Genomic DNA, 17,680 nt, shown 5'->3' on the forward strand with positions numbered 1-17,680 from the left:
AATGCTTTTATGAAATTAAAGTCCTTTCTGTACATGTTTTGCTGATTCGCTCCCTACATTTCTGATAACAGTAAAGTTGTTCAGCATGAATCTCAGATAAATTATTTCAGACAGACCGTTTAGGCTTCCATTGGGAGTTTGCTCTGATTTTATTGAAATAATTTACTATATAATCCAATTTTCAAATCTTTCCTCATTAATCAGTTAGTATATGTTTGTCAGACAAGATATGATCATATTAGAGTGGAAAACACAAACTCTCAAACTATAAATCTTGAGATCTACTTAACTGTTAACTGCATAATGGTTCTGAGTTTAATCAAGAAAAATCTACTGTAGTGTATCAACAGCATGATTTTCTTCAAATACAAATGTATGTTTCTTTTTCTTCTGAAAATAAAATAAACAAAACCCAGGGAAAAAGAAGGCAGAGTAAATGAATCTTTATTACACTTTTGGACTATTGTTTATGTCGACAGAAAAGCAGTGAAGTACAGATTTTGCAATACATAAACATCTTAAAACAGAAAAAATACCATTACGCCAGTGTATTTACCAGTACACAGGACGTCATGTTGCAATCTGTCAGGGTATGAAAACAATTTGTGAATCTGAAGGACTTTGTTTTGCAGAGAATCCACTTTCGACAAGCATGCTTTTAACATTTATTCCGTTGGTCTGTTGTGGCTCGCCTGTGAAATGTAAGATAGTAGTGATGCATAAAGCACCCAGAGATGGAAGTGGCTGATCTCCCAATCTGTGTTTGTGGAATGCGAACAGTCTTTTAATGTACAGTAGATTCACAGTAACGGCACAGAGATGAACAGGGAGGGGCACAAAAACTGGACATATTTCAATTCTGTGGCTCAAGCTGGGTGAATATTGTCTCAGTCATAAAACATATAGTGAACATTTCTTATCATATGGGAACCCAAATTTAGTATGTTTAGTTTCATCTTATGATCAGCAACTCTCACAACAACAAACATGGTCAAACGTGAAGTATATATACACACACATACATACTGGCATATCGCTACCATAAATCAGAAACATTGTACAGAGAGATTACATTTATTACATGTATACAATTTAAAACACGTGAATGGAAAGCCAAAAACAAACATCTGAAAAATGTGTCGATTAGTGTTTTGTTACCACAAAATAAGCTGTGTTCACTCTCTTGACTGCCGGGTTAGACAACTTTCAGATGGTAAACAATAATGGATTCATCCGATTTTCAATTAATAACCCACTGGAAAACTCCTGGATCAGTAACCTGTGTAATGCTTAAGATTTAAACATATATGTTACAAATAATAACACTGATACATGTGGTCGTATGTGTACATACAACAGTCAGGATGTGCCCACACAGAACCGTGAACGTCTGCACATTCAACATTCAAAGTCCTTACAATACATTTATACTGAGAATGTCTGCACACTCATGTGTCCAAACAATACCCATTATATGGTTTCATATTACAGTCACAGTATTTCCAAACATGTTAATGATATTTAGAACTATGTAAAAATCCTCATCCTCAGTTTCTCATGTGCTTGTTTCCCCATTAGAGAAACATTTTCCTCCTTCATCGCAGAAGGTCAATTCAGATGCTACAGTAAATGATGTCATAAACTCACCACACACACACACACACACACACACACACACACACACACACACACACACACACACACACACACACACACACACACACACACACACACACACACACACACACACACACACACACACACACACACACACACACACCTGTATATCACATTTATTGTTTTAAAAAGATGATGTAGGGCCATTTTCTTTTTAAGGTAAGAGGAGGTGTTGGACTGTGAACTGCTCTGGTTAGAAACCATGTTACCAGAACTCATGTTAATTTTCTGTGTGTGTGCTTCTACACATTTGTGTGTTTGTGTGTATTCTCCCGCTGCTTGCCAGGAAGTCTTTGTAGCTGTTTGTTATATGTCGCCATGAAACAAAGGCCAGAATACTCAGCCGTGCCAGGGGACAAAAAAACCTCGAGATACAAGAACTGTGAAATGTTTTGCAAGTTGGGTGGAGAACTGCAGTCAATATGATAATAGTTTCTATTATAGATAAAGTTATAAAGGGGGAGAAGGCAGTTTATTTACTTTTTTATATCCCAGTCTTTTTCCCAAAATGACCTTTTGAAGAAAAGTTTCTTTCTTCACTTTTTGTCTTCACATTGTTGCATCTCCTTTTCTTCCAGTAGCTTGGATCAACTCACATTTTGCTGTATTCCAGTGTGTTTTGTTTTAGTTTCTTTACTAATTACTTTATCTAACATATCTCACCCTTAATACAAAGGAGGACACTGGGCTAAATACTTGACGTCATTCAAAGAACTTGTCAAGATCCAGTTTTTCTACCCTGGTAAAAGCATGGAATCAGCCACTTAGCATTCCCTAACTTTTTTTCTGAATGTAACTTAATATTTTACTCTAATATATTGGCCTCTTGAGGGGAGGGAAAGACTGTAGATGTGAGGGTGACAGCAGCAGAGAGGGACTGGCAGATGGAAATGGGGTCTAATTTAGTTTTTGCTATAATGCTACAGGAATATTTCTATTTTAAGTGGGATGTGAAAGGGGGAGGTTCTACTTACAGGTTTTAGGGATAGGGGCGAGTGTAATCTTACATTTACTCAGGTATTTTCCTCTTGGAAGGCGGCACCAGGTGTGCAGGCAGATCCGATGGTAGTTCATGTCCCTCCAGTTTCACTTTAATCAGGTGATTGGCCAACGCAAACTCCTCATCATCAAGCATCCCATCCTTATCGATATCTGCCAGCTTCCAGATCTTTCCCAGCACTGTATTGGGCAGTTTTGACTTCACCATCTCCCTCTTGGCGTTGGCCCCCGTCACCTTCCCGTTGACGGGAGATAACGTGTAGAAAATCTCATCATAAGCAGGTTTGTCACGGGCGACGACCCACTCTGCCTCGTCGATACCTTCCCCAGCTCCTTCGCCGTACCCGTGGCCAAACGGGCCGTCCAAAGTTCCGTCAAACGCGCCGCCCTTCACAACTGGGTTGGGACGCTGGTTTTCTTCTTGGCGGACCAGGACCATTAAGCCAGCGATGTCGTTGGCCAGCATGTCGTCCACCGCCTCGAGGAGTTTGGGTTTCAGAGGCTGGAATTTGTTGAGATCCTGAGCTTGGAGTTGGTCCTGATAGAGATAACACAAAAAACAAAAACAACCACATCTCAAGTTCAGGTCTTATCTATCAAAACCTCTATATATAAATCTACATTCCTTTGCTCTTTCCTGTTTACCTGCATCTTCTTAAGACTAGGAAAATCTCCAGGTGATATCTGATGCTCTCTCTCAATGCGTTTGTAAATATCTCCCAGACTGCCGATCAGTTCTTTCTTCTTGTTCTCCTTCCCAAACACTGAGGGCATCTCTTTCTTCAGTGAGCTGATGATGTAGGCATGGACCTGCATTGTGAGAGTGAAAGATGTAGTCAAGATTTCAGTTCTGTTCAGTTGATTTGGCGACACTTGTGGTTACTGGTGGTAATGCTAAGAAAGTCTTACTAATTTAAATTTCAGAGTTACTTTTGAAATGACATGTTTATTGACCACCGGGGGCAGTAAATAAGCTACGCTGTCAGGAATACAACAGAAGAGGACAAGATAATCTTTCCTCCTGACAATGCCTGGGACCAGCTGTTCTGCTGTTGCGGATTACATAACATATGCTCTTGCCTTCCAAATTTTGTCCACCACATGCATGCATAATTTCCTGTGAAGCCCATTGAAGCCTTTTGAATCTAGCATGGAAATGGCTGACCCCACCACCAAATGCAACTACTATGTAGAGAGGTAACTGTATATAGCAGAATAAATGTCATTAATAGTAAAACCGGGTTTGATGAAAGTATTAAGGATTGAGACAGATGAGACAATAAAGGCTCACCCATTAGGTCTTATTGGATGTCATACATGCAGTGACAGCTGTTGATTAAATGTATATTCAGGAAGATTTAAATAGGGACCCTAAATTATTTACAACAACATATACACAAATAAACACATATCTGCACTAATGTAGCAAAAATACAGTTTTCAACAAACTATGAAGGACTGATGAAGAACATCTTTATCTCAAATCTCTAATTTAAGATTAAGCAAGTTCACTTTCAGAAGAACTTTTGATACATTGCTCAAATGTAATATCATAAGTAACCGACTGTTGCAAGCCTGGAGTCTAGGGACACTTAACACGCCTTTAACCACATTAGTCATACAGTAAATATCTCAGTAAATCTCTCAAATTACCTTTGTTGACATTTGTTTTTAATATTCAACACAAACTAAACATGGCAAAAGTGAAGGGAAAACCCATATTTGTTAGGTTGCTGTGGTGATATAAATGTTTTTCCCTGAATCCACCTTGTGTCCTTGAAGTTCATCACGAAACCCACAGACACAAACACAAACACACACACACACACACACACACACACACACACACACACACACACACACACACACACACGCTCTCACACTCTATCAGCTGTCAAACAGGAAAACAGTGCTCAACTCTCAGTCTGATAAATCTGTGTGTGTGTGTGTGTGTGTGTGTGTGTATGTTTGAGTGTTTGCATCCTCTGTTTCCTCCAACTACAACAGACAGCAGACTGTTGCCTCTTATACCTTACTTCCTGTCCAGAGAGGAAACAGGAAACAATTCACTCAGAGGAGAATAGCCTAGAGAATTAGTCTGGTTCTACTGGTTCTGTGGCAGCGACAAGCTTATTCTGTCAAGGTTAACAGCTGGACGGGGTGGGGAGTTAACAAATGAGGGGCGAACACAAATAGGAAGCACACACAGAGACACACCTAGAAAATGATTGTAAATCAGTATGTGGAATACTACCAGACTGATAATCCTTCTGTGGAAGATGGGCATTGGGTATAGATATTTTAAAAGGAAAAACCAACACCACCCTCTTCCAACTGTTAGCTACATCTGTCACATAACCATATTCTCCATCATTGAGTGGTTGTGTCTATGTCTTCCACTTGTACCTTACCTTGGCTAGTCTTGCCCTCTTGATCAGATCGTTGAGTTTTCTAAGCGCTGCATTTCTCGGTAAAGACTGAATGTCCTTAAATAAGTCCTGCTCTTCTGCTTCAAACAGCTTCCTGTTGTCTGGAATCAACAGAGGGTGGGACCAGAATGAACCGATGTAGACGCGGATTACCTATCAGGGTGATGGAGAAAGAAAATCAACAGACAGCTAATAGCACCTCATTTTTGAGTGACCACATTGATTAGTTTGTTAGTACATAACCAATAATACATATGGAGTAATATAAATGGGGCATATAATGGGCCATTAGATGACAACTAGAGTAGTTTCTATCTAAGGGAAAACCCCAAACCACAAGTTTTTCCACAATTTTGGGACTGAAGACAATATCAAGGTATGAAGAGAGGTGCATTTTATCCACATCGAGCCTGAGGAGGACCAGGTCGGTGTTTAAATTTTACCACTAAGGCCTGAGGGAGCTGTGTTCCAGTGTTCAGGTATCTTTGAATTGCATTTTCATTGATATTTTTATTCAGTATCAAATGCATTGAGGTTTCATGGATGTACACACAACTGCACTGCTCTGCCTATCTCAGCTCTACCTTCTGACCTTCTGCCCAAACTGGATTTTCTGGTTAGAAACACCAAACAAGATGGTGGAAAGCTTTAAACCTTAAAGTCCATTGTTTTTTGTTTTTTTAAATATTAAATATTAAATATTAAATATAGGTATATATACCTCAGGGGTGTTGACTATTTTCCCCAGTGACCACATCAGGGCACCATACACCCTCATCAGCTGCTGGGTTTCTATCTGGTCAGCCTTGTTCAGCACAACTCTGGGAAAAAACAACACAAGAGAACGAGCGTTGATGTTGACTGATTTGTGTTGAGGCAAAGAGCTGCTAACAGCATCACTGCACGAACATCCTATTAGGTACAAAGAGAACAACTATTCATGTCTATGTTGTCTAGAATTGGATATGTCTGTAAATCAAGCAACCTTACTGTACCTGATCTTGTCCTCATGGTTCTTCAGGGCCTTTATAACCTCTGAGAACTCGTCCGAGATGTCCAGTTTGTGGGCGTCAAACAATAATATGATCCTGTCCACTCTCTCAGCAAACCACTCCAACACAGCCGCAAAGTCATAGCCTGAGATGAGGAAGAGGAGGAGGTCAAATTTCAGAGATGGAAGAATGTAAGAAAAAAAGCTGTAACAACGTGTATCCTTTCACTTCCTGTTTCTTCCTTTGCTCCCGTCCCATACCAGTGTGAAAATATCATTAAAGTAAGGCAATTTAATTAATTAATTTAATAACTGGAATATTCCTATTTTATTTGGGATACTGTGATGTTGCAATATTCCCAGGAGGAAACCGTTACAATGGCTTCAGGTCATAGAGGAGGCAATGAGGACGCCCATATTACAACATGCTGAGAGAAAAGAATGTCTGTTTATAGATGGAGGCAGTACTGTCAGGGTTCAACTAAGTGGCTTTTCAAAACAAAATGATGAGGGCGGGGAAAAAATAAATAAAATGATTGTCTTATTTGGCTCTGATTTTTACACAACAATGATTTTTAACAATTTAGCATCATAAATGGACACAGTCAAGGCTAAACGTACAATGCAACCACAGGCTTCTAAATGAATGAAGGCAGTAATGAATGCATTGATGAATGACTTAATGCCTTCATAAATTCCTCCATAATGCATGAATAAATGAATCAGTGATTAAATCTGTCAGCAGCAGTACATCATTGCCTCCTTTGACTTTCCATCCTACTCAAGGACAAAACTTACCTAGAGAAATTCCACAGTATATGAGAGGAGAACAAAGAACAAAGAACAGAACGAAGGATTAGTGAGCTAAGACTTCCAACCAACACTGAAGGATACATAAGAGATGCAGAGTTAATGGCGAACCTGTTACAGCTGGGATTATATGGATGGCAACTAAGAGGCATTTGATGTCAGTTGGTAGTAGCTTTATGTTAATACAGTCAATGTCAAAGGGATTTTCTGAGGAGCTAGGTTTCTGAAAACTTTTAAAAACTAAATTAACCAACACTTTGAATATATCTAAATCTGACTCATAAAATCCCCCTTTTTACATACTTGCCAAACTGCTGCTATTGCTAATGTGGCTGCGCTGCTGCTCGTCCCAGTGGAGGAACAGTTTATACTCAAAGTGAAAGATTTCTACAGAGCAAAACTTTCTAAACCCTGAGGTTTTGATATTACATGATAATGCTGTCATGATGCCTCCTTATCAGAAAAAAAATAAATAAATCACCTTTCAGAACAGAGTATAATGTTGTTGAGAGTTCAATCATTCCTCACTGGGATGTGAGCAAAAGATTATCAGTTGTAGCAGTAAGTATGTAAAACATGGAAACTGGTTTTGTCTTTCTCGCCCCTACGAGCACAGCTGAGAGGAGACAGAGGGCACACTGCTGCTTGGGCAAAGCTACAGTGGGTTAAGAGACACACAGATACCTTGATATTTTGAATTTTAGTGGATTATTCTTCACAATAAGCAATTTTTACATGGTGTGGGGGGGGGACAAGACTGAGTCTAAAGCTCCACTATCGCCACCTAGGACCTGGGACAATTTTCTTATCAGAGAAGGGCCAATTCCTAACAAATGTTATCTCGGGATACTTTTCAAAAAGAACAGGTCTAAACTGTAGTTCTTATAAAACTATTTACAGAGATCCAACAGTCCCCACCACGAGCAAGCACTTAAACAATTAGGGTTTATTTTTTGTGGGCTCATGAATACCCACAGTGAATTTTCCTATAACTTGTGTACCAAGCTAAAATTTTGTTATGCTCTTGTAGTATCAAAAATGGAGATGACTCATGTTATGGGGAGTATGTAAAACTAAGAAAATCCACTTCTAATGTTTTAAAACGCTCTCTTTGTGTTACAATGTGATTAACTGTATCTCCTCTGTTACCGGCATTCTCGCCGCCATTTAGAAATGCAAGATGATCAGTAAGTGCACAGATCACCGATCGTATCGCAAGACTAGAAGGAAACAGACACTCTGGCTATGTTTGTCCATATGTTAATATGACTAAATATCCAATTGGGAATTGGGTAGCTAACAGGGTAAACTCAGGGAAAACTCAGATAAACTCAAATATATGTTCTTTCCCCAAACCATGTGACAAGAGTCTGATGAAGAATGTGTAACAGTCCATAAATTCTTCAAAGTATCGCTTTAATTAGCCTTTCTGCAGCTGGTTGATGCCCAGATTTATTATCTACAATACCTCCATAAGGACATCTATGTAGGCAGCTATAGCCTGAAAACTCCTCATCTGGACACACACACACACACACACACACACACACACACACACACAAATACAGACATGGATAGAACAATGCAACAGGGTGAAAGAAATGATAATGATAGCACACAGAACCTACAGATATCACACACCCAAATGAAACATGAAAACATATACATGGCATGCAATAAAGAAATGGATGGAACTGGATGAAAATAAAATGAAAATGAACAGACACAAACAAAAGCTCTACCATACACACTCATACACTCTCTCTGTCCCCAGAGACAACACAGATGTGCTGACTCAGTAGAGGTTAATGTTAGCCTGTTTTTACATCTAACAGACAATAACAGGGTCACACCTCACTGTGCTGTTTATTTGGTTTGACAACACGTTCAGAAGACACTTTGACCAGACAAACAGAAAGCAGAACAGAGCTGATGTGAGTCCATTTCAATTAAATGACTTCCAATTGTAAACATTATAAACATAAGTTCGGTTGATGTAGACAGAGCATTCACTCTCAAGACAACAACGTTCTCGTGACAAGTATTAATACACACCCAACCCTGCTATGAAGTAATGTGCTGAACTCAATGACCAGAATATGATCCTTGTTCTTACTAAAGCTTTGGAATTTGTATGTTTATATATTTTATCATCTCAACACTCATCGCTAGATAATCACTACATTATCATGAAAAATGTCAATGTTGATGTAGGTAAAACTTCTCACTTTAAAATTGTGGGTATATCATGACCTTAAAGGTCCAGTGTGTAACATTTAGAAGGATTTATTGGTAGAAACTGAATACAAGTTATGTTTTCATTAGTGTATAATCACCTGAAAATGAGAATTATTGTGTTTTTGTTACCTTAGAATGAGCTGCTTTTATCTTCAGAGGAAGTAGATCATCTTCTAAGGAGGCCACTATGTTGAACCGCTATGTTTCTACAAAAGCGCAGAACGGAAAAAGTTTGCGGCCACTTTAGTTTCTCCTACACGCTTGGAAGGCTGAGCTGTATCAAATGGTTGCAATCTGCAACTTAACCACTAGATGCCATATATATGCCAAATCCTAGACATTGGTCCTTTAAAATCTGAACTGACATGAATTTTATTCCATCCCAGATCTGCTCTGAATGCAATTTGCTCCTTTTAAGGCTGATAACTAATCTATTAATGCTGTTGTTTTATATTGATAAATGCACTATAACAGGTTTTATGTTCAGCACTAGAAGCAAGCAAGAATGCTTTCACCCATACTACTCAATAATTCAACAAAGGAGATGTTTTTCAAGCTCATTACCATACTCAATTCCTTTTTTTTTTTTTATAATGTGAGGTGCTATTTATGCAAAAGGTTCTGTGATAAGAGTCAATATTAAAAATGTCAACAGTGTTTTGGTGAAAGAGAAACAATCCCTGTGGGCCTTACTCAACATAAGGAAACATTTAACAGTGAAAAATGAAAACTGGTTTTCAAAATAGAGAACAAAGGAGAGAACGGACTAAAACATAAAGAATTCAAAGATGGATAGAGAAAGAGGGAGTGAGTGAATGTGGGAAAGACTAAAAAAGTTGTCTTTAAATTATCCCAGCTCTTTTGTTAATGTTAACGGTTGGTATGGCAATGCCAGCATTTAGCCTCGGGAATGCCAGCCGTGCTGGACACACATCAAACTGTAAGAAAGCTGGGAAGAATCCTTGTAAGCCTTTCACACCTAAACATCTCTTCACACTGCATTCTCTGCATTCAGTTCAACACCAGCGCTGCGGAAGAGCTGAAGAATAATAATATCAAGATCCACACAGCTGTGGAGTGTTTCTTGCAATTTTCTAGAAAATCCCCACGAGCCAAGAGCAATGTGAAATGAATGGGCTTTTGTGTAATTAGATGGGATGAATTAAGAAGCAAAAACATTATCAAATTAAAACGGCCATGTGAGACTCTCTTCTACTTTGACTTCAATGTGCCCCTTAGCTTGCAGCTTCTACATTCTTCATTTATATGAAGATACTAGACTTTGAAGGACATTTGTTACATTATTTCCCTCTCTGAATCACAGTCAGATCACAGTATGTTTTTTACCTTATAAAATGAATACAGTTCTTTCCAATATGATAATAATAAAAGTATGTTGGTTACCACCACATGAGTAATGCATGATATGTCTCCGGTGATGTTTGGGAGGTTGCCAAAATGTGCAAATGACATATAGATCTGCTACAAATAACAGTATGTTGTATTTTAACCACTGCAAAACTTACTGAAGTGTAAACAAAGGAAAATCTAAGAGTCCCTAGAATAGTTTTATGGTTCTCTGGTTGCATTTTCTGCTCAGCAGTGACTTTGAAAATAGTGAATTTTGTTTCCGTGCCAAAGCTAAAGCATATGTAACTACTTATGTGCAGCTCTTGTTTGTTGATCATAAAAGTTTAATGTGTGTTTTGCATGTTTTAAAATCAGTACTGAACTGTACAGTGTTACAAAATGTTAAATCTGAACCGTGTGCATGCATGTGTTTGTGCATGTGTGTGTGTGTGTGTGTGTGTGTGTGTGTGTGTGTGTGTGTGTGTGTGTGTGTGTGTGAAGAGAGCACATTCAAAGCTCATCTTTTTTGCCACTGCTTCCTGTTCTTTGAAATGAATGAAGCATAATCCTCCTGATAGCTAAAAACTAAAATAAACACACACACACACACACATCCAAAGGAAATGCTGACATGGTAGTTCAGAGTTCAGTGGGATGAAGGGGGCTCCAGCTGAACGAACACTGACCCTCTCCCTCTTTCTCTCTCTCACACACACACATTAACATAAACAGCGGAGGATCATGAGTGTGTCTCTTACCTCGACTAATTCTCTGTTTCTCCCCTGACAGAATCCCTGGTGTGTCAATCACACTGATGCTCTCCAGCACTGGGTTAGGCAACTGTGCACACACAAACCTAGAAAACAAACACACACACACACACACACACACACACACACACACACACACACACACACACACACACAAGAGTTAAAAGAAACCGGACAGAAGTGTAAAACGTTTTAACAACAAACATCATCCCTCTCCAGACCTCACTCTCCCTCTCTCCTCCTTCTCCTACATCTCCGCTGCTCTCCCTCTCTGTCTCCAGCTGTATAAATACAAACAGGTTAGCAGTCGTCCTCACTGTGAACCCCTTTAATCCCCACTGACAGTCAGCGTTTCTTCTGCCTTCTTTCAGCAGTGGTGAGCCCTCACAGCGAGGACACTACCCGCAAGAGTAAAGAGTTTTTGGCACTTCCTTTTCCAGAAGGATGACTCTGCAGAGAGGACTGGCTGTCTCTATCTCTCTCTCACACAAACACACACACACACACACACACACACACACACACACACACACACACACACACACACACACACACACACACACACACACACACACACACACACACACACACACAGACAGCCATTAGAAGAGAAAGGCCTGACCAGTGAGCAGAGGGAAATTCAATCACACAGGAATGTAGAGCTACAGTGTGGTTTTTCACTAGTACTCTCACCCTCTCTTTCTTCTCCACTATTTCCCCTCTACGTTCACATACTTCACCTTGGTACACCGCTTTGTATTTTCAGTACACACACACACACACACACACACACACACACACACACACACACACACACACACACACACACCCTCAAAAGATATCTGACAGCATCTGCCATCAGTGTAATTCATGTAGCACTTTGTGAAAATGCGTATGTGTGCGTTTACCTGTTAAGGAATGCGTTTCCAAATGCGTTCAGCTTTCTGAAGGGCTTCTTGGGGTCAACCACCAAAGCGTTGCCGGGGATGACTCCTTCTGTGTCGCCGTGCATCACCGCGATGAAGGAATCGGTGGTGGGTTCAGGGCCAATTCTCATTCCAGGAAAATCCTGCTCCAACAGGTAGCTGTATGGGAGATAGTATGACATAGCGTTAAACAAAACAAGGCAAGGGATAAGATGTTTTTGGAGCGACTACCCACCGTGTAAGAATAAATCAACCGTACATAAAAGGCTTTTATTGTTGGCATAATCCTTCCAGGAGATGCTACCTGAGACAATGAACAATAGAGCAGATTAATAGGAATTTCTAAAGACTTCAGGACACAAATATTACATCCACTTTTTAAGCATTTGTCTGGGAGGAAAATTATGCTACTGTAAAGCACCTATGACAGAAAAGTTCTCCAACCACTTCCACATCTGCTTGTAGATTTTAGATTATTTGTCAGTTATAATCAATCTTATGAGTTGACTGGATCCCGGCAGTCAGCTGCAGATGCGTTACCTCTGCAGCTTCTGATTTCAAAGAAGGGCTTTAAGGCTCTTTCAAAGTGATTGTGCGGAAAGGAAATTGGTCTGGATGGTAAGAAAAAAAAAAAAGAAATCACCAGAAAACAGGTCTGCCTTGAATTAGAAGCTGCTGGAACAAAGATTAGGGGAATTTTACATCATCATAGGTTGGATCACGGCTGCTGAACACTGCTCCAAACTCAGCAGGATAATGTTTGATTTAATAGAGGTATTTTGCCAAAAGCAGAATTACATGAACAAAGGTATGTTTGTAGTGGAGAAGGGGATGTGCAGTCCCCACGAGCATGAGGACCGCTGTCAGTAGTACCCCGTGGGACTGATATGCTGCAAACTGCACAAAGTGGACATAACACTGACCATGTAGCAAATATTCAGACTGGACTAGGAAGACGAATCTGTACAAGAATTTGGTTGAGCTCTACCAGCTTGCCAGACACTTGTTTTGTTTACTGACGATGAAGAACAGCTGACTGAGGAGGAAAAGGTTAAAAGGGACGGACAACCGACGTTAGATTTTATGCATGTATGGTTTTGACTGGGCACATTTTTCAGGACACCTATAAAAGAAACAGGCATCATGTTAAACTTGCAACTGATGCAAACTTTTGACCTCATCTGTGACAGTTGCTATGGGAACACAGCTGACTTACAACCCAGATGTTGTAGGTGTGAAAGGTCGAATCCTCATCTGTTAATTCTGTGACATCACACGTGATACAAATGAAGATTAGTGCTTTTCTGTTGAGTCTCACACCCCAAACACACATGTTAATGCAGACCAAAAAAGAAGGGGGAGAAAAAAAAAAGACATTTAGGCAAAAGATTTACAGCTAAAAAGGGACCATAAATTTAAAGTGTGAGTGTGGGATGTGTATGCATTTTAACTGCTACCAGATGTAAGGATGGTTCCCCATACATCTTCTCCACACACACACACACACACACACACACACACCTTGTCAGAAGAGCTAGCAGTGCCTGGTAGAGCCATCTCTCTGCACACGTGTCTGTGTAGTGGGAGTCCTCCTGTCTATCTGTCTGTGGGGTGGTTGCACAAAGCATATGTATGTGCATCTAGCGGACTGTATGTTTGATATCATATATTTACTGTGTGTGTTGTGTGTGTGTGTGTGTGCAATTTACATACACACTACTTTTAGTCACCTTGAAGGAAAACTTGGATTCAGGTGATTATTTTGTTCTTTGAAAGCGTCTCAGAAGGCAAAATTTGGGACAAAAGTGGAAAATCAATAAATTTCAGCCATAAAAAGGAAGACAGGGTCTGATTACAGCCCTCTGAATAACCGCCATACAAGAGAGACTATATTACCCTCCACCAGCATTTCCTGTCTTTCCGTCCATTTTACCTTTCCTTTAGCTGCCAAACAGATATTATTTACATTCTATGACTTGTTAAAATGAAAAAAAAAAAGCATCATTATTGTAACTTTTCCTAAAGGAGCTGCACTGCTTCCACATCCAGAGCCTGTGACCCTGCCATATGAAGTGAAAGAGATGCTGGTCAGGGGGTTACTCAGCAGTTTGTACATTCTGCATCTTACTGTTACAATGACAGTGGTGTGGGGTCAGTCTGCTGACTGGTGGGTGTTGTCATTAGTGAAAGAGTAAAAAGATAGAGCGAGAAGCGAGATAGAGAGAGTGAGACAGAAGAGGAAGGAGAAGAGAGCAGGGATGTCTGCACAGTCTTATAGCAGGAAGTCACTAACAGCATCCTCTCTCTGGCTTTCAAAGGCTAACCCCACTAATTACCTACTATGCTCTGCAAGCGTATGTTTGTGCGAGTGCGCGAGAGAGGGGCGAGTCTTTAGTAGCTGCCCTGCAGTTCAAAGAGTCCCAACACGCAGCTGCTAATATCTCCCGCTGTCACACATCTACCAATACCAGAGATACTCCAGGTCATACTGTAAGTTCTCACACCACTCTAAATATACAGCATTATTTTACTAGCAACCACTCGTTGTGTAACGCTTACAGGCTATTTCTAATCTCCACCAGATGAAAATAAAAGTTTAATGAACTAGATCCCAGAACAACCCCTAATGTGAAAGATTTTCATCCGTCAGTCTAATCTTGACACATGTATGTACCATTAATAGGATGTGGTATGTACACACACATCCTCAGGGAGGGCTCCAGTGTCAGGCAGTGCTGTCTCCATATGATTTAGGTTTGCATGCCTGTATGTTATGTTGGCTGTCATATAAACTGTTTAATGGATTCAATAAAGTTTGCAGAGGTGTGGCTCTAAGCAGTTAGGCTGTGGGTGTATTTTTGTGTGTGACGACTGATCCTTTTGTTATTCTTCTTTTTTTCATAATAATCTTTATGTTTTTTTTACCTCATTGCAATGTGTTTTAGGCCAATTGTGTTAGGTTCTAGTGTATTACACGAAAAAACAGCTTCACTGGTGCAGCTGAGAGAGGGTAAAGTCAGTTTGGGTGTGTCAACCTCGCCCTTTCTATCTTTCTGGTGGCGTGTGTGTGTGTGTGTGTGTGTGTGTGTGTGTGGATAACCCTTGTCATATGAAGCTCTTCACATATGAGCGTGTTTGTGTGCTGTTTTTCTCACCGTATGAAGCTTGTCTTGCCAGTGGAGTACTGTCCAACCAGTAACACCATTGGCTTGTTGTCAAAGTCTGCATCCTCTAGAGCTGGAGAGTGGAACTCGTGGAACTTGTAGCTCTCCTCCAGCGGCAGGAGTTTGGTTTTGTAGAGCTTCTTAAGTCCTTCACTGACTGTCTGAAAGACTTCTGGCTCCTTCTTCCTCCTGTCGTCGGTTCCAAGCCAGCTGAACATGGTTGCTGGTTGCTTATTGTTACACTAGTAAAGCCTCCAATGAGTGTAACTGGTCAAAGATGCCTATTCTTGTTGTTGACTGACAGGTATATCCTGAAAAGTCTACAAATTTGTTATGTCCTTGAGGAATTAGATACTCCAAACTAAAACAGTTTCAAAAAGTCAGATGAAGATCTAACCTAATTCAAACCTAATTTAGTGACATATACAAACTAATGCACACTAAATGATATATTTTTCTGGAAATCACCTTAAAAGTCTGTTTTGGAAAACAAATTGCTGAAAATCAGCCTCAGGAAAAATATATATGGATGAAATAAAGCCAGCCAGTCAGTCAGTCAGTCAGTCTGTCCTGCCACACTGAATGGGTGGTGACTGTTGTTGTTACTGATAATATTGAGGTCTGGTCTGATATTCAGCCCAGTTGTAGGCTATTTAAGACTTTGTCTCTTGTAATGTCTACGAATAAAAAGATGTAAAGATTATATATGTTTTTATCAGAATTTAAACCTTTAAATGTACTATCATCATCGAGTCCATAGGTCCTGCCAAGTCCAGGCCACTTATGCTCCTGGACCAAAGAAACACTGCATTAAATGAAGTTGTTATTTGTTTGCCAATCTATTTCAGTAAACAAACACTGTCCAGAAAGGCCTAAATCACGCTGCTCATGCACAACATCCCGTTACCGCAATTCAATTTTCGTCCAAGGGCTAACTAGCAGAGGAATCCCAAAAATGATGCACCGACCTGCTGTCAGAGCGCAACCACCGTTATTGTTCAACCACTCCCGCTCTTCAGCACACAAAACAACACAAAACCTCGTCGGGACAAACTAATATTTCTGCCGTTTTCGTGTCAAAAATAAAAAAAAATACGAGTAGCCTGTTTTGCTAGCGCTACGAGGGTATTTTCTGTCACAGCACAGCGCTGAGTGTAGCAGCAGCTGATGTCCTGCAGCTCAATTTAAATGCCGAGTCGAAGGAAACCCGAGCCCGGCGGAAGTGCCCAACGGCTGGCAGTCCGACCCGCCGTGGTCCCGCCCAGTGATGCGGAGCTGAAGCTGAGAGGGACGAAGCCATGATGGATGAGGAGAGGACGAGCTGCCGATGGAGCACAGCGCGCCACCTAGAGGCAAATACATTTACACAAACAAACAGCAACTTACTCACTTGGTCCCAGTAGGGTAACTAACTAGTTAGGCTACATTTACTCAAGTATTTGTACTTTAGTTTCCATTTTGAACAAGTGTTTCCTTCTAATTCACTATGAATGAAAATAGCAGTATAACAATAAAGGGCAAAATGTTGAAGTTTTGACAGCTAGTTACCAGGTTACATAACGTTACAAAACATGATAACGTGAAAATATTATACATAGCCTCACCTCACCTTGCTTCAACAGTAAAATGCTACTTTAACATTAATATATATTAATGTGACATATAATAACGAATGAAACGTTACATATTTTGCTGGATACAGTGACTCCTGGTGGAGCTCCATATCAAAACCAATGTGGCTCTAAAGATGTATTAACTAGATATTAACCATATCTAGATAAACAAAAACAACTTCATTTAATGCAGTGTTTCTTTGGTCCAGGAGCATAAGTGGCCTGGACTTGGCAGGACCTATGGACTTGATGATGATAGTACATTTAAAGGTTTAAATTCTGATAAAACATATACAATCTTTATATCTTTTTATTCATAGACATTACCAGAGACAAAGTCTTAAATAGCCTACAACTGGGCTGAATATAACATCAGACCAGACCTCAATATTATCAATAACAACAATAGTGACAATCCATACTAGGATACAACATGTTTTTATAGTGTGCATGTATAGTGGTGATATGACAGGAGAAATATATAACAATCACAGAAATTGAGATTTTCCAACTTTAAAACCTATGGCTAACGGGCAGTTACAGCATCACTAATGAGTATACTTACCTATATATGTCTATATCAGATACAAGGAATAAGGTGGGAGAGGAATTAATTTTAATTTTAAATGTCCTTGCTCTTGCTTGCACAGAAAATGCCATGATGTGTGTTTGCAATATGACCAGCAGATGGCTCTATTGGCCCTCGTATGAGA

General features: G+C 40.0%; 1 protein-coding gene across 1 annotated transcript; it reads right to left on the reverse strand.

Moving 5' to 3' along the window:
* Positions 1 to 427: 427 nt before the first annotated feature.
* Positions 428 to 16,620, reverse strand: ehd3 (EH-domain containing 3). Its single transcript, XM_051408587.1, has 8 exons — positions 15,346 to 16,620; positions 12,173 to 12,349; positions 11,253 to 11,350; positions 6,101 to 6,242; positions 5,827 to 5,926; positions 5,088 to 5,258; positions 3,322 to 3,486; positions 428 to 3,214 (listed from the first exon to the last, which is right to left on the reverse strand). The coding sequence occupies exons 1-8, from the start codon at positions 15,570 to 15,572 to the stop codon at positions 2,687 to 2,689; spliced, it is 1,608 nt and encodes a 535-aa protein (XP_051264547.1). The 5' UTR covers positions 15,573 to 16,620; the 3' UTR covers positions 428 to 2,686.
* Between the last annotated feature and the right edge of the window lie 1,060 nt (positions 16,621 to 17,680).

The sequence above is a fragment of the Dicentrarchus labrax genome, unplaced genomic scaffold, assembly GCF_905237075.1.
Source record: "Dicentrarchus labrax unplaced genomic scaffold, dlabrax2021, whole genome shotgun sequence".
In the NCBI taxonomy this organism is placed as follows: Eukaryota; Metazoa; Chordata; class Actinopteri; family Moronidae; genus Dicentrarchus; species Dicentrarchus labrax.